Source organism: Anoplolepis gracilipes, chromosome 10, assembly GCF_047496725.1.
Source record: "Anoplolepis gracilipes chromosome 10, ASM4749672v1, whole genome shotgun sequence".
Taxonomy (NCBI): domain Eukaryota; kingdom Metazoa; phylum Arthropoda; class Insecta; order Hymenoptera; family Formicidae; genus Anoplolepis; species Anoplolepis gracilipes.
This window is the reverse complement of record NC_132979.1, coordinates 3,197,456-3,223,134: the sequence shown is the minus strand read 5'-3', so window position 1 is coordinate 3,223,134 and position 25,679 is coordinate 3,197,456. Positions and strand designations below refer to the sequence as shown.

Genomic DNA, 25,679 nt, shown 5'->3' with positions numbered 1-25,679 from the left:
CTGATATAATTTTATTATTCTATTATAGTTGAAAGGAAAGAGAATTTAAAAAAAAATTGCAACATACAGAATTTTTGGCCAGTGTCAACAACTGTGGTGCTAGTATAGTTTGTAGCCAGATCCTTCAGATATTCTTGTCTCGTTCTCGTGGCCATCGTGGCGAATTTTTCAGACCTGAGAAATGATATATAATCAGCTCGATTAATTTTATCGACGTATAAAAACTAAAGAACACGACATTTTACCTGTGAGCTGCATTTTCGGCGTTTATGACCTTGGCCAGAATAAAGTCCACAAAAGCCTTTCCTTTAGCGAACGTAGCACCCTGCGGAACAGGTGGCCCGAAGATGGGCACTTCTTTGCTCCTGGACACCGCCACGCTGTACTGCGTATTGTCGGTGCAAGGATTTATTGCTCGGACAATAATAAATACATGTTGAAACTGAGAGCGTATCCTCCGCGGACTGAATGGTAATGCACCAGGTTCCTAAAGATGCGCAGCAATTAAAAAATCTTATAATTCAGTTTTTATTATGTAATTGACAACATCAATATATACTCATTTAATTTTTTTTTTACTCAAAGTCGAAGGCGTCATCGACGCTTATATTATTTTGAACACAATCTGGTAACCGATTTCAATGCAAAATTAAATAATGATTCATTCTCGAATATAATTGCAATGTCTCATGCGCTGTTCTCGGTGAGCTGTGACAATAAATCTAGCGCATTGTCAAGAGCTGTGCGTCACATCCACGTTTCGCGCGCTCATTATTACACGATTGCGTAACCGCGCGGCTTTAATTTACGATGTTACTGTAGAACTGTACCTGAAAAACTATCGTGACTATGTCATTTCCGATGTGTCTCTTCCTCAGCAGCTGTTGCCGGTTATTAGGCGTGAAGGGTAGCATGGTGGACACGTGAAAGGTGACTTCCGCTCCGCGATGCGTCGCCGCTACCGCGTGCGTACCCGTCGAGTCGGTTCTGGTGTCCAGCCCAGCCTTGTAACCCTCGAATCCTCGCAGTCTTATTCTTTGGCCTATCATGAAAACCTACAATTATCTCAATTGCCCGACACGCGGTTCAAGAATTGTCAGCCGTCTCGTTACGTGTTTTCGACTTCCTCCAGCGTTCGCGCATCAAGCGACATAATCAATTTTATTTTTCGCGGTTTAGTCATAGACAATTATGTTAAAAGAATATGTTTAGAATATTCTTAGAACAGTGTAATGACACCTTTCCAAGAAAAAATATAAAATATAGCAAACAATAAAAAATATACCTATCATTATTGTATATATATTAAATAAAATGTTTAAGAAAGAAAATGTGTTACATAAATCTTTATCTATAAATCGTTTCCTTTATTTTGAAAGATTACGCAGGAACGTGTCGTGTTTGCGTTCCACAAATTAAGTATCGAGATAACCATCGACCTGACGCCCGCAAAAGCCTGACGGAAGCGACGCAAAAGCAACGATGCGACGCTTGCAAAAAAAAAAAAAAAAAAAAAAAAAAAAATAGAACGCGCGTTTCTCTTTTAGAAAGCAACAGTAACCCGCTAATAGGGATAACCAAGGCAACGATTCGCGATGTCCAGACATAACGATTCGGTCGTTACGACCGCGAAATTACGTGCACGCGTTCGCGGATGATTAACTTTACAAAGTACATTAGGTAAAATCATTTCGAAACATTGAATCGGTTAATCAGCGATAAAGCGTCTCAAACTATCCGTGAAGTAACCAGTGAGAATCGCGTATAAAATTATGTATAAATCTTCCCCGACTTTTATTCTCAATGTTTACGAGAGAATAATTTTATCGACTTTTGACGAGAGGTTTCCGGCTCACTAAGCTTTGTTAACTCGCTTGTTAATGCGTATATGGAAAATATTCTTACTGAGAAGGAATATATAGTAAATCCTAGATAACATCAAGTAGAAATTGTACGCATTCTGAGAATTAAAATATAGTAGTAATTGTTTTACATGATTCAAATTAGTAAAAGTAAATAGATGCTCTTGTCAGAAAGTGGAAGCAAAGAGTTTCTGTTAAAGAAAGAGTCTAAAGTGAAAGAAGATTATTACATTTTATAAGTAATAGAATTCATTACTTTATAATTCTTCATCTTTCTTTAAAACATCCTGAACAATTTCTTATTAACGTATATCGAAAGTATACGTTTTAAATTCCCAGTGTCAACAAACACTTTAATATTTTTCACTACAATGTTTTGAGGCATTACATTGACCATAATATAAAATTAAACAACGTTGCAATGAAGAATAACGTACCGATAGTGTCCAAGAATTCCAGAAAGGCCGGACCGGCGTGTTGATTGTTATACATCTCCTCCTCGGTCCTTTGGCCGGACCGACAGTACAGGACGCCGACTTTATATTTGCTGGATAATCCCTGCTCGTCCAACCTGGCCAGCGCTTCCTCAGCGGCGGGCGTGCCAAGCCTCAGGCAGCCCATCTGCACTTCCGGCGCGACCAATTCCAAGAGCTCTCTCGTAGGCAGCCGTCCTTGCGGTCTAATGCCGAGAGCTTCCTCAGGCACGGAGCCGCGCAGCGTCAGTAACTCTGACGTGCGTACAATCACGCGATACTGATTGACGTCCTTACGAATGCTGATGGCCACCGGTCCCAACTGTTCTTCCATTCCGAACCAGTTCTGATGCTCTCGTCCTGCGGCAGAATATTTCAGAGTATTTATATTCGTGCGAATTTTTTTGTATTTAATCCCTAAGAATTTACGCTATAAACTCCAGTTGAAATGAAAAATTATCAGTTTTAATTTGTGCGTCACCAGCTTTATATTTTTTAAATAGAAGTTAGATAAAAAAAATTAGATTGCGCTTGGTAATGCATGCAGATTATTAATTAACTCAGAGTGCATCTTCGTTCACTTACCAAGGAAATATCGTCGATAATAATGAGCCCCTTCGTCAACGCTCTCGATAGGCAGTGATCGTTTCTGCAACGGACAAGTGTGTTTCCATAGTGTCTCACCGGGCGGTGGTTCCAGAACGGAGACACCGTAGGACAGCGGCGGTCTGTGAATTCCGTTGCCATGCGAGCAGCGAGTAAGACCAACCTCGCGTTCTCCCTCGCCGCCGATCTCATTGCGGAAGAAGGGACACGGCTCTAGCAGATCGTTGCCTGAAACCGCAAACAGTAAAAAAGTGAGATCCTCTAAAGAGAAAGCGAGTCGCTCGACGATTCGTTAGATTCTGTCTCATTATATTTCTTTAAGTTTTTTTTTTTTTTTTTTTAACGTTTTACCTTTTCCATCACCGGCATCTTCTTCGGGAGTCTCATCCGGGGTGGAGGCTCTCAAAGCACTCGCGGCGGACGCTCCGGTGGCTGTGTTCCTTCTTCTGGCTAAAAGAATTCCCCGGAGTTTCGCGGCGTAACCGAGATTCGCCGTCAACGATTGACAGTCGTAGTGGGCAAACGCGCGTCTCCGATGACGCTCTTCTACGTCGGCCGACACCATCGGGCTGGTGCACGTCTCTTCCATCGCCCGCGGTGGTTTACCGCCCCACAGTCTGTTCAGCTTCAGTCGTAGCTTCGGACTGGAACCAGCGCCGGTCGGACCGCAGACCTCGTCGACGTCGAGTGGCTGGCCAGACCCGTCCTGCTGATGAATGCGGCGCAGATAATCGCTGCCGACGCCACCGCGCTGATCTGGCGGTCGAAAATCTTGCAATATAGCGAAGAAGTTCTCGCCAGCTGTGATGGACTGTGCCACTACGTCAATGCTCCCTGCAACAGATCGGTTAAAGTCAAAACTCAGACTTATATAATGATTACATCTAGGCAGAAATGAGCAAAATTTTATTCGAATAAGTAATAGATGATAAAAAAAATTTATTTTTATTCAAATAAAAATTTACTCGATTAATAATTATGTAAATAAATTCTAAATAATTTTTTAACTAACATATTCTTATTATTTTTTATTTCGTATGAATAATATAAACAATATTATCGCACTATATTATCGAATATTATAATAATCAATTATACGTCTCCTTTTTATCAAAAAAGCTCTTTTTTATTAAAAGATAAAAAAGGAACAGAAATGGTTTTAATCTTACACATTTTTTATCAATCGGTTTCAAAGATAATGTAAAATTTAAAATAAAATACTTTGTATGTATATGTATAATAAAACTATAAAAAATAACACAAATAGAAATTAAAGTAACAAAGATGCAAACAATAAATATTCTAAATAACGAATAATGCACATTGAATAATATGAGTAAGAAATAGTATAAATAATAGATAAAATTGTATTCAAATAATGTTCATTTCTGCATCAAAGTAAAAAAGCGCATTTTAAAGGAAAATATTAAAATGTAGCGAGAAAGAAAATATTAAATTGAAATCGAAATTATATTATTATATATAAATACTGTAAACAATAACTGCAGATGTGTGTTTCCGAAGTTTTCTTACAGGCTGTCTGAATTTTCAGAAATGTGTCTAAATATTCAGAAAAATTACTTTGGTGTTTAAGATACGTTGTCTGATTACTTTCAGACACTCAGATCTAAAAATTCAAATAAAAATATGTCTAAATTTTTAGGCAATTTTTTTACAGTAAATATTTTCTTTTTAAACTATTCCTTGTGTGTGTAAAGTTATTTTCCATTTGGAGTAAACAACAATTTGTCTGTCTTCCAAAGGTCTTGTAAAATATTTGGAAAATTCGAATCGTACCATGAGATCCATATTCTCTCCTCAGAGGCGTTTCTGGCACCCGAGAGGCAGGATCCGGACTGTGCGGAAGCTCTAAACTGGAGTTGGACCTGTGAAGGGCCAATCCACGACCCACGCGACTCACCGGCCCTCCGCTGCCGCTGCTGTTAATTGGCAAACTCGCGATCATCTCTTCATTCTGTCAACATAAAAAAAAAATATATATATATATATATATATATATATATATATATATAAATATAAAGAAACATGTGTCTAAAATAATATATCATATTAGGTGCTTGTTAAACGTTAAATATATTAAAATGTATTATAGAATAGTACATTTACTTTTGCTAAATATATTTTTTACGGTATCCGTCACGTCTAGTTAAGAAAAAAATTGGATAGTTGATTATCACGCAACTTAAGTAGAAATAAACTAAAGTGTCTTTAAACAAGCTCAAACTAGGACGACTAATTAGAATCATGAGCCTTTCACGAACGCGCGTCTCTGGCTTGGCACAACCACACACACTAACACACACGAATCAAAAGCATACCCAAGGGTTCTACATATTCGCGCGACGAGTTCATTCATCCTGCGAAGTGGTTGTCGTGCCGTTGCTGACTTTTTTATCCTTCCCTCTTAATTAAATTGGCCCTTAATTACGATAGCAAGGCCGACGAGACAGAAACAAAAAGTAGAAAAGGATAGATTAAAAATTGCGGAAGAACACCGGTCCTGCTCGTCATTATCAATATTATTAGATTCCTAAGTTCAAAAACAAAATTGAATTTTCACTTTCCTATCATTAATCTAAGAATAATAAAATTAAAAACTGTGCAGTTATTCTTCTATCATTTAATTCTTCCGCACTTTAATCTCAAGTAAATAATTTTCGTTGTTCTCTCTCTCTCTCTCTCTCTCTCTCTCTCTCTCTCTCATGAGAATAATATATGAAATGAGAAAAATTAATTATTTCATTAATAATGAGTCTTCCATTTTCATATCCCAGAGTGTGCGTTTCAAGTTTATTTCAATTTTTATATTCATCTCTTTGTATATATATATATATATATATATATATTTATTCTATTTAAATTTAATTCATTGTAAACAAGTTTTTAATATTAGAATATTGTATTCTCAATTCGAAAGAAACTGAACAAATTTTGTATGCGATTGAACTTTCAAAGGAAAGGTCACGATCGCCGCGATCTCCCCTCTGGATCCGTTTCTGACTGGTATTCAAACTGGCGCCGTCTGGATCTCTTCTCTTTCTCTCTTTCTCTCCGTCTCTTCCGCGGCAGAGAACGTTAATTGATCTCGTTTTAGATCCTGATACAAAATGCGCAACGTGCGCCTTGCCGGCGATACGGTGCGTACGCACCTACGCAATGCGTGAACGCGTTGTTGGATGCACCTGCTGCACGCGGCAGACTCTGGTCGACCGGGTCCGAATTAAAGGGTCGTGTACCGTTGACCGGATCGCGTCCGGTGAATGGTCAGTCGCATTGTTAACCCCCCAGCTGCCCAAGTTGCACGCGTGCGGAAATCAGCATTTGCGTGTGTCGACCGATACCGTATTATTCTAACGACACGCACCGTATCCGGGAACAAGGCGTATACCATCGTACGTCCGGCAGCGGATATCAAGCGGTTCCGCAGGGCTCGAATCGCATTATTTAACCCCGAGCAAACGTTTTGGACAACCAAGCCGACCAGATGTCCATTTCTGCATTCAAAGAGACTACGAATTCATTCAAGTTATCCTAAATTTTATTTGTATCGACATAATAAATTTTCATGTATTTTATATAGCTTTTTATCTCGTTTATACATTTTAAAGAATATAGTTTTAATAATATCTATAATCGTACACATGTTTATTGCAACTATTAATTTCAAGAAACAATTTATTACGCAGATATCATATTTGATTTGGAACGAGATATTTCTTCGCTTATGTATATAAAAAATGTCATTTAATGGGAAATAAAAATGTATGAATAATTTGAACTTTAAATAAAAATAATTTGAATTTATTTAAATGATTTTAAAGAATATAATTTTAATAATATCTATATTCATACACATGTTTATTGCAACTATTAATTTCAAGAAACAATTTATTACGCAGATATCATATTTGATTTGGAACGAGATATTTCTTCGCTTATGTATATAAAAAATGTCATTTTATGAGAAATAAAAATGTATGAATAATTTGAACTTTAAATAAAAATAATTTTAATTTATTTTTAAAAATCGCAGACGTGTTTGTTTCTCTCTTTTTGTTGTCGCAATCGCATAGACGAATTTATACGACTCGATCACCTGCATCTGCTAATGCAGCGGCTTTATACCTCGTACCAGATAACGTTTCACGTACAATTCGCCGCGTTATTTGGCGATTGAATTCGGGCGAACTTCGCCCTCGGTTCGGAACGGAGTGACGTGTGACGATGGGTCGCGAAAAACGGGAGCTTCGGACCCCGGAGGTATTCGGCTTGAGATCATCGAGGGCCCGTTGCATTCCACGCATTCCGTACGATCCCTCTGCCGCGCTCGTTCGCACTCCTCTCGCGCCGTCGTCGTTTCGTATGCACCGGATGCGCGACGTCCGTCCACAGCCGGGAATGCACGCATGCATATCGCAAATATTAATCTTCAGCTGTTATCGCGACGCCGAATCTCAAACGCCCGATACTTGACGAGATATCGGTAAAAACACTGAACTTGATTTTACGTTGTTCATCATCTATCACGTGTCTTTGTAATCTTTTAATCTTTCATTTTTATACCGCAAATAATAAAGAATAGAATTGTTTTTTTTTTTTTTTTTTTTTTTCTTTTGTGACCTGTTAATTATTAATTCATTTCTCTATTTCCACAAAAAATGGAAATTGTTTTTTACTCTTTTCTTAAAATGTTATTAATTTATTTTAAAAACCTATTTTTAATTTATATTTAATTTATATTAAAAACCTAATGCTCGTTTATTGTAAACACATCACTATAAATCGATTATATTTTTCAAAGCAAGATAATAACGTTGCATACAGAATCCGTACAGGCAGATCGTAAAATATCAGACACATCTCCTCTGCCTCGTGATAAGTTAAAGGCACGTACATTTGCGTATGCTTGGGAACGCGTGGGTGAGAATCTCCATCGTGTACGATACACGGAGAAAACAAGTAGCCGCGACCTGCATAATACGGGTCTCTATCTCAAGGTAGCATGCGTAAGACATACCTATACTGCGTTCACTTCACGCGCGAACTGCGTCTTTAACGCGGCTCCGATCGTTTCTTTCAGAGACTTTCACGGAGAAGGAGATCTTTTGCTCTACGCGGGAAAATACGTTAGTGTCCTAGAATTACACGGTGTGTTTTTGCATAGGAAAGAACAAGTGTAAAATATTGCATTTGTATAGTATAGAGAGAATTTTGCGTAAATATTACAAATTTTTCATCCTCTCGCATTCCATTCATCCGTCGTTTTTACGCACGTCCCAAGTTTTTATAATGTATTGCTCTATTTTTCGATACGTTTGTCTAATAAAATGAGAGATCAAGGCAAAATGACACAGAGAAACGCACGGTTGAAGAACGCGAAAAAAATGAGCACGACGAAATTCAGTCAGCGAAGCGATAATGAAGAAACTTAAGAAGCAATCTCACGGTCAAGCCGAGTTGACTCATCGAGCTCTCGGATCGTCAAGGACAACCGTGTCTGCAAGCTTTATTCCGCCGGAAGGAAATACTTATGTTTGTCGTAAACAGCCGTGCCGCGATTATGTTGTACGATAATAATCCAAATCGCATTGACTCAATCGTTCCGAAATCATATATACGTCCGATATATCGACGTTATACGTAATAAAAACTCACGTGATGCTCAGATATTTGAATACGTTACAGAGATATCTCGCATAATTGTATATTTCTAAATATTTTTCAAATATATTTTTATGATGCAACAATTATATGTACACTATATTTATGTATAGATATACGACTGTACACCCAAAATAAAGTTATTATATTATTACCATTACGTATATATGATCTATAATTCCTTGAAACCAAACCTGTCAATCTATTTTTATCCAGAATTTTAAGTTAAAATCAAAATCCAAGTTAAAATCAGAAATTACAATTAAATTTAAATTAAACTTAAAATTAAAACTTAAAATCAAAATCAAAATTAGAATTAAAATTTAAATTCGAATTCTCAATTCAAAATCCTAATTCCAAATTCTAAATTCCAAAATCCAAATTCGAAAAACCAAGAACTCCAAAATTCAACATTCCCACTGCAGACTTTTAAAATTCAAACCTCAAAAATTTAAAAATCTAATTCTTCAAATTAAATTAAATTAACTTACTTAAAATTTAAAAATGCACAAAAAAAAAGAATATCCTTATTTCGACAATATCTTTAGTTCAAAATGTAAATTTTGAAATGAGATTATATTGCGTTAAACAAAGAAAATTTGCTTGGATGAAGACATTTTATATAGGTCAATCAAGAAAAATATATTCTTGTTATATAAGAATAATTTTCTTGAATGGAGAAGAAAAAATGTTGGATAGAAAATAACACATGTTCAAATCAAAGATTATAATTTTCTTAGAGTTAAAATAATTACTTCATTCTTGAAATGACAATTGTAATATTGAACTAAGATTATAATATTGTTGAAATTTAAAATTTTTAAATTCTTCTTGTAAGAAGATTATAAATTGTTGCATATATGTATATGAAACAATGAACGCGTTCATATGAGTACATAAGTTTTGATTTGACACTTACTTTTTTTCCGCGTGTGTATTTTAAAATTAAATAATCCTTACATTTTAATAAAATTAATTAATTTGACACTAGAATGAGAAATAAAATAAAGACAGCAAAGAAAAAAAAACTGACGTTTTATAAAGTTCCACGTATATATACTTATATTCACCGTTACATCTCACAGCTCGTTGTGTAATACGAGATAACTACGGGATTAAAGGATCCAACCGATGACTGGACGTTGAGTATCGACATGACGAGCCATCCATGTTACACCATAATCAGGGCTTACGCGTTTCGTCTCGTCGCGCCTTTGTCCGGCAACAGCTGTTCCGTACGCTTCCTTCACGTGCGATCGCCGGCCTTGTATCGCAGTGATTTATGCGACGATCCTCTCACATTCGAACAATACGGATCGTCCAATGGGAACGAGGTAGATGGGCGATTATCGTAAAATGAAAATGCGTTACTCGCAAGTGCAGTACAGTTTAATGTCGAACTTTTGACAGTTTAATGTCAAACGTTTAACATATCATCGAATGGGCAATTATTTATGATTTATTATTTGAATCATTTACTGTGGAAAAGCTGACGACGAATAATCCTAAAGTTATAAAAATATGACACAAATATATATCTTGTCTTTGAAAAATTCTGCGCGCCGATTAATGCATTCCGTGCACATTCCATGCACCTCATCCGCCTCGGCGTGTTCGTCGTCGAGTAAATTCGCCGACAAAGTCATGGCCGAGTCGACGAAGGAGAGAACGACAGCTGATGTTACACGTTCCAGCCACTCCGGGAGATAAGAAGACCACCTTCGAACTACCGAGAAGCTCACGATGCCGCGATAACCGGACGCGGACGGTCGTCATACGATGAGCGCGGGCGGGCTTGTGGTTGATTATACGACGACGAATGCTCATAACGACCGCAAACGATCCCCGATACGTAAAAGGAAGCCAGAGATTCGCGGCCGCCTTAGACACCCGAGGCACGCGGAATGTAATAATCGCGATTATTTATGATCCGCGCGGGAGCCGCGTTTTAACGTTGACCCTCTTTTCGCGATCAGCGGGACATGCGTGACCCGCTTACTTAAGTTCCTTATAAATTGCTCGTGCTTACATTGCGTGCGTTCCAGCGTCAAAAAAAGCCGTTTATACACAAGAGAATTTGATTAATTAAAAAAAAAAAAAAAAAAAAAAGAATTAATTAATCACGAAGGAAGCACACGAGACAGCTGTTGCTGCTGGATAAAGGCGTGACAAGACGAAAACGTGCGAGATCTGATTAGGCGCGTTTACACGTTGGTATAACATATGGAGCTTGTCATGTCGATACTCAATATCTAGTTATCGCCTGGATCCCTTAATCCTGTATATTAATAAACTGTAAGCTAGTAAATATGTATAATATATGTGGATTTTATAAAATATTAAAGTTTTTTTCTACATTTATGCTATCTTTGTTTTATTTTTGCTATCGTCAAATTAATCATCCAGATATATTCGATGATTTTAAATTTGGAATTTTGAAAGTTTAATTTTTAAATTTTAAGTAAGTTAATTTAATTTAATTTGAAGAATTGGATTTTCGAATTTTTAAGTTTAAAGTTTTGAGGTTTAAATTTTGAAAGCCTGCAGTGAGAATGTTGAATTTTGAAGTTGTAAATTTTTGGTTTTTCGAATTTGGATTTTGGATTCTGCAATTTATAATTTGGAATTAGGATTTTGAATTGAGAATTCGAATTTAAATTTTAATTCTAATTTTGATTTTGATTTTAAGTTTTAATTTTAAGTTTAATTTAAATTTAATTGTAATTTCTGATTTTAATTTGGATTTTGATTTTAACTTAAAATTCTGGATAAAAATAGATTGACAGGTTTGTTTTCAAGGAATTATATAGTTTATGTATATATATTTTTGTATATATAGATATTTATATTTATATTTAGATGTTTATATATATATATATATATATATATATATATATATATATATATATATATATATTATATTTATTATATTTTCTATATTTTTATAGAGTTATTTTGTATTCATTTCAGTTTAGTTTATTTTATTTTATAGGATATATTTTTGGATTAAATTTGGTAAAATTAGTAAGCGTACTCATATGGTTTATAGAGAATTCAAGATACGAAATGGTTGTATGTAAATACGTAAAACATGTAAGCTGGAAGCCATCCTAAGCCGAAAGGCAAGGATGAAGAATAAATAAATGAAAAATAAATAATATATTCGATGATTAAAATTTTCGACTTCACATATATTTAAATGCAAGAATTATGAATTAAAAAAAAATTTGATTATATATACAAAATTAATGTAAGAATTTTTTAATAGCTACGTATTTTGTAACCTATAATAATTGTCACGAAATATAAAATTCGTTTTACTTGCAATGTTACTTTCAGGAATTTCTTACGTCCTGATTTGCCAGGTAAAAATCCTGGTGTATCGAATTCGTATATGTCGCGCTGGCGATCAGCGAGCGTGAATCGCGATGACTTTTCCGCGCGTACACGCTGTGGGAATGCTCGCGATGCGTGCAACCGCAAAGCCGAGCCACACGTCGCGTCATGTAATGCGTGCGACCGTGTGTTCTCGCGTCATCGCAGGTACAAGACATTGAGCGCAGGTGGATCGTCCAGCATTCTTCTGTTCTCTCTCTCTCTCTCTTTCTCTTTCTCTCGATCGGATGTCTGCTTCGATAGGTTTCACGGATGGCCCGGTAGTACGCCATGTTCCACCGAGCAGAACCAAGTGTATTATAACTTATGGGGAAACACTGTCATTTCACTATCCGAGAAGCAAAAGGGAGTCACTTTCGAAATTACTGGTTTTGATATATTTTCGCTACAAACGAAAAGATAAAGTCTTTACGAGTTACAAGAAAAATTCAACGAAGTTCTAAATGCAATTGTTCAAAATATATTGCAATTCGATAATCCTTTATAATATAATATTGTAAATATATTTGCAATTCTATAATATAATAAAATAATAATTAAAGTAGTCTAATTTCATATATAATTAAAATTTCATTGCTTAATGTCCTTTAGAGAAATCTAAATAAATCGTAGAAGGTCTTTCTTCGCATGTACAGCGAGCTCGTCAGTAATTCATTAATTCGTGACACAGATTCCTTGCGATGGGAAATGCAAGCACCGATATTCAATGAAGAAATCGCGAGCGACGTCGACGACGTTCTTTCGCACGTTGTTTCTCGATAATACCAGCGCGTAGTTATCCCACAATTTCTTAAGCATCGTACGTATGTGTATGTGCGTGAAACGCGATGCTGATGATCCGAACTAGTTATGTAAATGCATGCTGCGCATTCTCGACGCGATCTACGAGCCGTATCACGTTGTCCTTCTTAGCATGCAATATCGTGAAATACATTCTTCATTCTTAATCCTTAAATACAAATGTCAGATTACAGGAGATATCAGTGTCTTTAGGGTGATTTGTTAAAAGCGATCGAATCAATTATATAAACTTCTATTGTAATCGATGATTACACTGCAATGCTAATTAATGGACTTACTTATTAATATGGTGAATCAAATTGTTTTTTTTTTTTTTTAATCACGTTTATGAAAGAAGATATTTAAAATTCGAGTAACAAACATTTGCTCTGGGATTACATTACAAATGAACCGTGTTTTCGAGAACACCAGCCACACGAAGCTCGAAACATTTTTCTTGAAAGTATCGTGGAAGGAATTGCAAAAGTAAACAGCATAAAATTTGCACTTATTTCTCTAGTCATTGTCCTTGAAATCTTGTAATATTAATGCACGAGAGTTCTTAAAGAGAGAACAAATTAAAAAAGAACATCGTTGAGTGTATACAGTGCATTTTTCACGCGATTGTGCGTGAGATAAAAATGCGCGATGAGGGAGAGAGAGAGAAATAGAGAGAGAGAGATGTATCCGCTCTTTTACGAGGCCACTATCGCGCATACACACGTGCGATAACACGCGATTTTTTTATAATATACGCCGAGAGTTATCGCTGCCATATGACGATTCGGCGTCAAAACCAGTCGAACAGAGTTTTCCTGTGTTGATATTAAATCTTAACCCCTTCCAGAGATATCGCGCTTTTAAAGAGAATGTTAAAATAGAATCATTAAAATGATATCTTTTGAATTGCAATAAAAATCGTTTTCTAATCAATGATAAGAGTATATAATATACATATTTTTTTTCGTATTTCCTGAGCATTAAAAATAATTCTCGCTCGTGTTAATTCCTATGATATATAGGTGTGTGTTTGTTCTCTTCTTCGGTGTAAAAAGTTGATTTACGTAAAGCTAACATTCCGTTTTTAGAATTTCTCTGTAATTGACAAAATTCTGCCTTTCTTTCCCAGAGATTTCTAGAATTCTGATAAGATTGCGCTTTCTTTGCTGCTTACGGCAGGATGCAAAGCGCTATATAAGCAATAAGGTTTTTCATAATTACGCGAATTTCCATCGCGGTGAGAGAAACTATCCGCATTTTCCCTTAACTGCCCTTCCCCTTCTCCCTTCCGAGTATCTCGAGCGTGAACGTACAATCCGCATAAAGATGCGGAGCATAGAATATTACTTTACTTCTTTCATGAGACTAACATAGTGAGTTTATAATAGACCTTGCCAACGGAAAATGTTTTTCCGTCGGTTTCCGCCCGTTGATTGCGTTCGCGCCTCCTTATATGATAATGGGAAAGTCATTATTTCTTTAATTATTCCGCGCTATTGAATAGAAGCACCATCATATATATTTAACGAGTCGATGTAATCACAGTTTTTATTAAAACTGCTCTTCAGTGTATAAATATTTATTGTAATTAGAAAGAATTTTTCTCTCCACTTTTTTTTATCTAAATATTAACGAGAGAATTACTAATTGTAGGGCAATTTTGGAATTTTGTATTTTTTTCCTGTTTAACATATTACATGCATTTGTCATTCTTCGGCGACAATGCCACTTGTGTGTTACGAAGTAAAGTCGCTAATGAACCGTGAATGAATTGAATAGCACACCCGTTAGAAACACCCTAATTAAAAGTAATGAACACAGAACAAAGAGCTCGTTTCTTCGAAAAATAAGATCATCCCTACATATGTAATAACTTCTTTACCTCTGCTATTTTCCAATACAAACGTTTATCTATATGCATATTGAAAAGAATTCTTATTCTTAGGCTGGACGATAACGCTTTAATCATCCTGTATAGCAATTTTGCGAGGTAATTACTCCAAGTGGCATGTGTCCGGCGTGATGGCCAAAACTTGATGCAGGTATTAAAAAAAAAAAAAAAAAAAAAAAAAAAAAAAAATCAAAAGACGACGTGCGCTGGCTGCCAGCGACGCGCATCCCCAGCAAGTTTCTGGCGAAAAAGAAATTCCTAGCGCGATGAACATTAATTTCGCGGCCGGTTTTTGCCGAGTTGCCTTTCCCTCGCGCCGACGTAATAACCATTAATGCCTCCGATATACTCGGAAAACACTGCCGTTTTTTCCTCTGCCCTTTCGTACCAGCCGTACGCGGCAGCGAAAATACAGATCGATCCGTGTTTCTCGCGAGCGTGTCCTCGTGCGTGAAAATCACGGCGGAGAAATCTCAGTGAGAACGAGATAACAAGAAGTATTCTGTTATCGCGACTAGGAACTCGCGACCGGATTAACGCGGATGAGAACGAGAATAGACGTTAATTGTTTCCTGAAGAGAATAAATGCACAGCCGTTCGCTGAACTTCCCGTCGAAAGATTATCGCGGAAAGATTGCACGCCGTAAAAAAGTAACTGCGAAGTAAGTAATAAAAACGAAGAGGCAATAAATAATCGAGCAGCTTTTTTAATTGTGACACATGGCTACTTGGACAAAGCTCATGAATCTTACGAGTTAGTTAAAATCGTCGTATATAATGCAACTATAGTTTTCCGAGTCTTATTCGGTTTTCTCGATCTTATCAAAGGTTATCAAACTTCCTTCGAGAGTCTGAATTAATCACTAATACAATATTTCAGATAAAGCGTGTTTCGATTAATTAAATCTAATTATTTAATTAATAAAAACTCGAGTATATGCTGAAAGATAATATACAGCAATTTCTTATTAACTAAGATATATGTAAGCTTTTTATCAATATTATTTTGAAATTATAATTATCATTATAAATGTGTAATAAATTGCATTTAGATATTCGCGAAAAATTATATGCTGTATATAAGTATGGTGCATATTTAAATGCAAAAAGAGAAGAGATATTTAATTATTGAATTATAGTTGAGTATTAAATTATACGATAATGCTATTTAGAGATTCTTTTGTTATTTATGAAAATCCTAACTCATGCATAAAACATGAGATAACAAATTGGAGAGTTGTTAAGTTATTATAACACGTGTTGCGCGAGCGCACAGCTGATTACAAAATCGTATTTCACCTCTCCGACTCACCTCCCTCCCCATCACCCCCCACCCCCCGCACCCCCGATAGATGTAATAACTCGTATGTTTACAGTGCAACCTTTCCGACGATGCGGGTTGCATCGAAGCGGAGCGTCCGGCCGCGGATTAATTGGCATAATGCGATTCAAATTTATCTAATTAAAAATTATAATTCTTCCATTGTGTGTACACCGTGAAACATGCAAAGAGGAATTACGTTGCGGTGTAAATAAGTTCAGCCGGGCGCGTTATAATATGAACGAGGGAAGAAGAAGCAGAACGTGTATCATGAACGCCGACAGATTTCCTCTTTTAGATGCACTATCAGGATTTTTCTTAAACGCTCAACCGTAATTTGATTTTCCTTCCACTCTTTCTTACTTTAAAGTAGACGCGGTTTTACGCTTGTAAACAGGCTGCTATTAATTTTTCGTAGATTAAATATTCATTATCATGTACTTGACGTTTTAATTTTTAATTCAACATTCTTATAATTTTAATATAAATTAATAATTACGTTTAACTTTGAAAATGTTGTTTCTTGATTAAAATATTTATACAAATATAGTTTTTTTTTTAAACAAAAGAAAAATAACAAAATTTAACAATTTTTGTACGTCAATTATTAATTTGTTGTCCTATTATTTTAAAATTAAGATTTTTTAGATGATTAAAAACGCATAAAATGGCTCTTGTTGTTTACGACATTTGCCGTAATATCGAAGCGCGTCAAACATTAACATTTGTCTGTTGACGCTGTAACAAGAAGAATCCGATAATATATTGCATTACTCAATACAGGGAACCGGGAATCAAATGGTGCACAAGCGACTGGTTCCAGAAGTCGATTCGACATACACATATGCGTAAGTGTTAATACATGCGAATTCAAGGACGCCGATGCGCGTTTCGCATACCGGCTAATTACGCGTTCGTCCCACGTCCCACCGGGCACGCACGACGACTCATCGCCATACGAGAGAAAGAGACAAAGACAGAGACAGAGAGAGCGAGAGAGAGAGAGAGAGAGGAGGAGAGGGGAGTGCAATCGAGACAATCTTCATCGACGAAGATGCGAATTCGAGATGCGACAACGAAACGGACGATGCGAAATTGATGGTTTTGTAATCTCTGTTTCCCTCGCGTTTCTGCATCCTATACATGCAAGAATAAAAGTGATCTTTGAGAATTTTAAAAATGTTTGAAAAATATTTCATAGTGTTAGATTTTTTCTCATTTTTCTATAAAATATAAAATATATTCCTATATATTTATTATAATATTATATAATGTTTTATATATGTATCATATAGTATAATATTTTAAAATCTACATATAGAAATACATATAATATTCTATAAAATTTATTTCTACAAAATATTTTAAAGAAAGAAGGAAGAATTTCTTCTTTATCTATTAATTTTTATAATATACACAGAAAAAAAGAATATTCTTATTTTGACAATATTTTTAGTTTCAAAATGTAAATCTTGAAATGAGATTATATTGCGTTAAACAAAGAAAATTTTCATGGATGAAGACATTTTATATAATTCAACCAAGAAAAATATATTCTTGTTATTTAAGAATAATTTTCTTGAATGGAGAGGAAAAAATGTGTGGATAGAAAATAACACATGTTCAAATTGAAGATTATAATTTTTTTAGAGTTGAAATAATTATTTTATTCTTGAAATGACAATCGTAATATTGAAATAAGATTATAATATTGTTAAAATTTAAGATTTTTTAAAATTCTTCCAAGAAGATTATAAATTATTGCGTATATATGAAACAATGAACACGTTCATATGACTATATAAGTTTTGATTTGACACTTACTTTTTTTCTATGTATGTAAGATATATATAAGAGCTGGCGCATTAAATTTCTACGAATGCTAGGCGGGCAATCGACGTCACTGAATATTTCAACGAGAAAAAAAAACTCGAAAAGTATACATATTTATACAAAATGATAAATGTCTCTAATATTCTCCTGACTGCACAGGCGTGCACGATGTATATTAAACCGTGCGGGCAGCACAATGGTACGCCGTAAAATCAGTGGCGCATCAAATGCACTGCTTCGTAAAAAAAAAAAAAAAAAAAAAAAAAAAAAAAAAAAAAAAAAGAAGACCGTACTTGGAGGACTGCAACGGATAATGATTATTGTAGACGATAAAGGCAAGAATGCCCGCGCGCGGGCGGTGTGCTTGTAATGACGAATGCGACAGAGTGCATTTCGAAGTAGCGTTCGCTCGACGATAAGTCCGGTACGTCATCTGGACACGCGGGGAGAGACAATTAATCGCACGCGCGCCCGCCGCGCCGTCTCACACGTAAACCTCCCCCTTCGCTAAGAACTTAATATCTCGCAGCGGGATGCGATCATTCGAGAGTGCGCGGTCTAATGATATTATCTGACGGAATAGCGATTCGTTGCCGCGTTACTTACGGCTCGAGATTGTTTCGTCGAAAGCATTATGGAATAATACGGCGAATATATGGTATATTTATCTAATATATACGCGTGATTATATGGATATAAATGTAATTTGAATTGATCGCACACGCAACGCTCTATTCGTAATTAATCGTCATTAATCATGTGCAAGTACAAAGCGCATAATTAAGCCGAGTAATTAGGTGTGTCTCTAATTTTCTCGAAGCGTAATCGCACATGTGATGTTAATCGTTCCCGCAATTTGTAGCACTCAGAGAGTGTATTATGCTATTGTACAAATGCTTGATAACGTAAACCAAAGTATATCCGTAGGCGCCGATGGTGTTTACTCGGGTAAAAGGGTAAACGTTGAACGCGCTCGTTCGCGAGTTAACGAGATCCCCGGCGGATTAGAGGCGGCTTGGCCCGTATGCGTCAATTAATACAGAGGGACAGATGTGGCGCGCGAGGGTATCCTCGGCCACTCCGGCTTCTACGAAGCGTCTCTAATCGGACGAGCTACGCGAAGGAAAAAGGGATCGACGAACTCGACGCGCGACCGGTCGCTTCCCACCGCGACGCTCATCTTATTCGTCGTAGGCAGCATTACATCCCGTAATGGGCGAAGCTAAGCCGCTGGTCTTCTCTTTTTTTTCTTTTTTTTTTCCTCCACCAGTCAATGTGACGATCCTACATACATCGGAACACAGAAAAACACTCGGTCATGCCAAGGCGTTTTATGGGTTTCTCGAGAATGATCTCACGAGACATCTTCTCTCTGTCTTTCTTTTTTTTTTGCGTGTGTTGTAGCCTGGAACGTGTTTGCAGTCTAAACAAAACCCTCGTTAAGAAGCGATAAAATTGGTTTCTTATATCGGCATCATTTTCTCCATATATTTTTATGTAATAAGTGTGTAAGAAATATATGATCTTAGAAATACTATCTTTATCTAATTTTTATTAAATTTTAAATTTTGCAAATTTGAATTTTAAATTTTAAGTAAGTTAATTTAATTTAAATTGAAGGGTTGGATTTTCGAATTTTTTTGAGTTTAAAGTTTTGAAGTTTGAATCTTGAAAGTCTGCAGTGGGAATGTTGAACTTTGAAGTTGTGAATTTTTGGATTTTGGAATTTAGAATTCGAATCTTAATTTTAATTTTAATTTTGATTTTAATTTTTTAAGTTTTAATTTGAAGTTTAATTTAAGTTTAATTGTAATTTTGATTTCGATTTTAACTTAAAATTCTGGATAAAATTAAATTGACAGGTTTTGTTTCAAGGAATTATAGATTATATAATTACACATGTGTTTTCTATATTTTTATAGAATTATTTAGTTCATTTCAGATTAGTTTATTTATTTTATGGGATATATTTTAGATTATATTTGGTAGAATTAGTAAGTGTTCGGTTTATGGAATTATATTAATAGCATATGGTTTATAAAATTCAAGATATGAAATAGTTATATGTAATATATGTAAATACGTAAAATATGTAAGTTGGAAGCCATCCTAAGCCGAAAGGCAAGGATTAAGAATAAATAAATAATAAATATCTCAATTTTATTTCGGCCATTTTTATAGATTAATTCTGTAATAAGATTCTTTATCTCTTTCTAGAAAATAAATTAAGAAAAAATGATCCATCTAATTCAACTTGACCATCGCTTATGGACACTACTTTAACAATAAAATAAAATTAAAATGTATTCAAAATATAAATATATAATACAAATGTATTAAAAAGTACAAATATACATTTGCTACTTTAATTTCAAGCAACACGTATGACGCAGACTCTTACGAAGAGCAATTGCATCAGCAGCAAATATTATTGTGTTCAGAGCGAGAAGGCTTGAGAACCACCATCTTCGAAAGAAGCAGCTCAGCGCAACTACTCACACCGTTGTTGGAGCAACAGATCACGAAGCGTTCGCACCGTTTTAACTCGACAATGCAGACGATAAGTTAACGGTATATCGACGTATCGAACGACCGTACGTATACAACAAGCGCAAGACCATCAATCACAGACTCCGTTTCAACCGTCCACGAGCAATAAGAAAATAAGGAAGGCAAGGGAGGAACAAAGGGACGAGGGGGCAGGAGGTTCACGGGGCCAAATGTAATCGAGATCATCATCCTCCTTCGCGAAAGAAAAAAAAAAAAAAAAAAAAAAAAAAAAAAGAGGGAGAAGAAGGACCGAGGGCAGTCACTCGGTACCATCATACGGTTACATCACGCGGAGCATCGGCCTCCCAACCCTTTTTCTGCTCGACTCGCGGACACATGCGAAATTTTCTTGTTAACATTCGCGACGGAGGTCTGTCGACGCCAACCGTTCTCTGAGAACGTCACCGATGAGATAAAAGACCTTACACATGTATGAGATTTAATAAATTACTAAGAGAAAAGTAAAGAATTTTTTTTTCCCAAAAAAAATATATATATATATATATTTAATTTCATTCAATACAGATTAAATAAAATAATGAGTGAATTGAATATTATAATTTTTCAATGATAAAATTGAAAATTATAAATTGATTGATTTTATGATAAATTTTTTTAAATATATAAAACTCTAATCATTTGTATCACCCACAAGAATGGTTTTATATAAATCTATAATTAAAAATTTTACGACGAAAAGAGATATTAAAATTCATGTCGCGATCATATTTGCGAAATGGTGCATTTAGAATTGAATTAAATCATACCAGCAGTAGCTGACTCCGACATTTGGAGGCCGTTTATTATCTCCGCTTGATATATCGTGATACTTTATTGCCGACACACGACGAATATTTCACGGTCCCGTAATAGGATATCTCTTGGAAACCGCTATGGACCAAACGAAATATTACGGTATACGCGGTGCATTAAAGTTTGCTACAGATGTCTCGAAATTAAGATCACAATTTCCGATTAGCAAAATTTTACAATCTTTATTACCAACGTCAATTTCATTATCCTCAAATTCCAAAATATTAATCACTCGCGTACAATGTTGGCAAAATATCTCACAATGGCTAATGTTTTTTAATGAACGTTCACGCGAAAAATCACACTTATCGCATAAATCAAAGTTTGCGGTAACTGTAATCGCAATCAGCGAAGTTTGCCAGCATCCGCGATTATCAGTAGCAATATCGCGCGCGTTATTCATTCGATTTCGCGGTTTACGCGCAATTTGCATTACGAATGAGTAACTGCTAAAAAAAAAAAAAAAAGATAAAAAAATTCGCGCTGTTACAAAAATTTCATTTGCAAGTCGAATGTCAAATGGCTGCGCATATTTTGAATGCGATAGTTGCCGCATTCCGAGCGCGGTTCGGTAAGGTTTCAGGAATGTACCCACTCGATTCAGGACAATCGGGCAGGAATGCGAGAACCGTCGGCGTCGTCTCGGTTCCGGATCGTCGGCAGAGAAACGAGAAGATAGGTATATATGTGCGTATGTGTATGTGTGGAATCTCTCTCTCTCTCTCTTTCTCTCTTTCTCTCTGCGCTGGCAGTGACTCATCCACGAGACTCATGCGTCGCGCGACAGACCTTAACCCTCGAGTGTATAATGTATCGTATCTGATAGACTATCGATATATGATCTCCCGCGATTTCTCAAGGTGGTCTTGTCAACGAGCATTCAGTGCAGTGTACTTTAAAAATTGCACCGTTTGATAATAATGATAAGATTAAATTTCGGAATCGATTTTTTTCTTTTCTAAGAAAATGTCAAACGATAAGACGCCTCGCAAGCCTAGTGTTTTTTATTCAATATTTATCCATTAAAAAATGACAATAATATAATAGAACGAGAGGTGTGATTGCAATTTATACAAAAGATAAAATAAATATGTATAGTGTTAAAAAAAAAAAAAAAAAAAAAAAAAAAAACTCAAGCATATCTAATCGTACCTTCTCCGCAGAACAAAGTTTCTCTTCAACATCTGCAATCAACATGTCATTTCGCGGCAGATTCATTTTCTCGTCCCCGCTATCGTTCTCTTCTCTCTTCCGCTTCTTCGGCGACGGTGTCAAGCATGTCATCGCGTCTATGATGCCACGGATTATCTTTTTCGACATCGCGTGCTGATGCGCGACCGCGATTAATCCAGCAGTTGCTGTCCCGGTGGTCATAACCGAACTGAGCGGCAATCGGGCACCGATGAACAATAGTAGAATCGCGGCGCGAGTCCGTTCGTGCGGAGTATAGAGAGAACCTGCATCGACATGTTGCAGCGCATCTCGCAGAGGGGGAGATGAGCTTGCCCCGTGAAACAGGAATATACCTGAATATATCTCTCGTCATTGAAACGCTAATCTCGATTCGGTATTCGGTAATCGAACCGATAACTCGAGCTTTTCATCGGGTTACCACTCGCAGTTACATGTGTTATTCGTCACTCAATATCGACATTTCGAGACTGACGTGTCAACGATGTACTATTACAGTTGCATATTTTTAAAAAATATTTGAAAATAATTAAAAATTATTTCCTCCAATGCATCCACAAATGTCTATGCATCAGAACACATGGACAAATATCTTGTGTGATATCACTATCAACGGCGGTCGCGAATCGGTTATAATAGTATTGTCGGGAAACAATGAACTCAATAAATTTTTAATTAAAGTTGCTTGTCTGAGAAGGAACAACTTTCTAATCGATAAGAATTATCGCTCATTAAATTGTGTTGTGGCGATTTGCGTGGAAAATTTGATTGAAATGCAAGGAAAAAGAAAATATGCGCGTACATATCAAGTTGATAAACAGAAAATAGTTTCATGCGATCAAATATCTTTCATCAGTTCATAAGCTTCGACGAGTTTATAGTTAATTACTTATCGCGCTTCTATCGCTTTGGCTGCGGCTGCAGCGCGATCTTGTTTGCGGATTGAGTTACATACTCCTTCGCTTTCGTCACTGAAAGGGTCCCATTTACTACGCTTTCAGCCACAACGAAAGAGCAAAGAGCTGTCGGGACGTGACACATGTGCAAAACTGCAGTAGTTTATAGGCGCAACCGTTTCGATAAAACGGAGCAAAAAGCGAATGATTAGCGACGCCAGCAGGAGACATAATCTCAACTCCATTGACTGTGTATATGTGTGTGTAAGGTTGATCCAGTTCATTGCATCGTGCTCATCTACTTTTTCAATGAATGTTCAAACCCACGTTTGAGACGGATTTCCTTTCACGAAAGCTTGCTTCGTTGGTTAATTATCAGTTACAGTGGGGTAACTTTGATTAATTGCTATCTTGGGCGTGCAATTAATGTCTGACGCATCAATACACATTGTATCCTCTAATAAATGAGATGAAGTTCGATTAAGAGTAATTGTTGGTATAAAAAAATTTTATTCGGCGTAAACACACATTCATAATTCCGATTGTAAATTTGTATTTCCTTTAAACGTAATTATTCACGAATAAAATGGCAAAATAAACTTTATATGTATAAAATGTATTGCATGTGGTAATATTTTTTTTTCGCGAATTATATAGTTAATTAAAAAAATAAAATTATTATAAAATTACAAAAATTAAAAATTACGGTTTAGAATAAACAGAGAATAAGGAATTGTTTCATAAATTATTTTAAAGCGAAGAATTTATTTCAAAATGGAATGTTTCCCGATAATATGTATACGAAAGTTGCTTCCCTATTTCTGCGATCGTGAAGAAATATATGTATAAGCGCGAATTCAAAGGCTCGTAGCATGTGTGACGTAAATAAATTTTCGCCCGGAGAATTTGTGAGAAATATCCCCGAGGAAATTATTCGCGGAAAAAGTCGCCATTGTATTGGAATGTATTTCCGATGCACGATAAAAGAAACTCCTGAGAGAGAGAGAGAGAGAGAGAGAGAGACAGACAGACAGACAGACTCAGCAATGTACGTTCTATTTAGCCGCACTATATTACACTTTCTAGAATGAGTATATACTCAGACGTAAAGGAGAAATAGAGTAAAGACAAAACATTGCATTCCGAGGAAGTAGAAAAAATACGCGGCTAAAAAGATCTCTTCCTTTTCCTTAAAGTGGCGTTCCACAGATTTTAGGATGTTGATTCGGATCGCGGCCTGAGACAAGTGTCGTTCCACAAAGCAAACAACAAGAGCTCTCCGTTATTTCGAGTCATTATACCCCGTAATCGTGCCTCCTTTTTACATGTCATCGCGAGAGATACAAAACGCACCGCCGAGATCGTTAACGTTTCTTATTCTAGTCCAGCTGTACTCGGTAATCCATTTGCGGAATCCACCATTACGATGCGAGAGAATCTCAGCTGATCCAGCAGCGAAACACGTAACCGCACAGAACATTAGCACGGGCGATTCTTAAAAGGATAATAATCATCAGTAACTGAATGATTTGCATCGAGACTCAAGGTAGACAGCTACGTCACTGATTACGTATCTCGCGAGAAGATTCCTTGAAAGAATTTCGAGAGACATCTATTTCGTTTTCTTTAAATTTTTCTTAGCTCAAGACGATATTTACTAGCATGAAATTAATAAACAAGAGGTGTAAATTAATTAATTATATTTTTGAAATATTTTTTCCGCATCAATAAATGTGCATGTAAAATTTTTTAATAACATACACATTGCTTTAAAGGGGATTCGGACAGTAATAAATAATATCTCTTGAATAATCGCGGCTTATCAATAGCAATTTCAAATATTAGTAGATCAAACGAGAACTGCCATCTTTTATAGGTGGATATCGCGCAAATGTTTCGATAAAATCCATCGATTTTTCCTCGCACAGGAGTGCCATTTATATAAGGAGTGATAAAACCGTAGGTAAATAGAAATCTTTCGTACTTCGATTTGATAGAACAGAGATAAAGTATTGTCGATCTACAAAACTGCTTCTATTTGATTACACATTTATTAGATATGATATTTATTGAAAATTTTTATTTTAGATAGATATTGATTAAAAGAAATAGAAATCACAAAATTCATACAACATAGTTACAGTTATTTTATTGTAATTCATATATATTTATATTATATTACGGTAAAAAAATAAGTTTTATAAATGTTTTTTTAACGACTTTTTTTTAAAGAGTAAAAACAAGTTCATATTAATTCCTTCTTAAAAGATAATTATTCTTTTATATTCTTAACTTGCTTCTATTTGATTACACATTTATTAGATAAGATGATTATTGAAAATTTTGTATTTTATATAGATAGATACTAACAAAAAGAAATAAGAG

General features: G+C 35.7%; 1 protein-coding gene across 3 annotated transcripts in view; it reads right to left on the bottom strand.

Moving 5' to 3' along the window:
* Positions 1 to 25,679, bottom strand: part of LOC140670587 (signal-induced proliferation-associated 1-like protein 2) — a 62,880-nt gene that overhangs the window by 4,979 nt on the left and 32,222 nt on the right. Inside the window, exons 1-8 of one of the 3 annotated variants that reach the window (XM_072901269.1) lie at positions 22,360 to 23,870; positions 4,739 to 4,916; positions 3,293 to 3,775; positions 2,921 to 3,169; positions 2,300 to 2,695; positions 831 to 1,042; positions 246 to 487; positions 68 to 174 (exon numbers count right to left, since the gene is read on the bottom strand). In XM_072901269.1, the coding sequence (XP_072757370.1) occupies positions 68 to 174; positions 246 to 487; positions 831 to 1,042; positions 2,300 to 2,695; positions 2,921 to 3,169; positions 3,293 to 3,775; positions 4,739 to 4,916; positions 22,360 to 22,581 (2,089 nt within the window). In that variant the 5' untranslated portion in view covers positions 22,582 to 23,870. Of the gene's footprint in view, positions 1 to 67; positions 175 to 245; positions 488 to 830; positions 1,043 to 2,299; positions 2,696 to 2,920; positions 3,170 to 3,292; positions 3,776 to 4,738; positions 4,917 to 22,359; positions 23,871 to 25,679 lie in introns of those variants that run through there. The other 2 variants (XM_072901268.1, XM_072901270.1) reach the window with 2 other exon arrangements.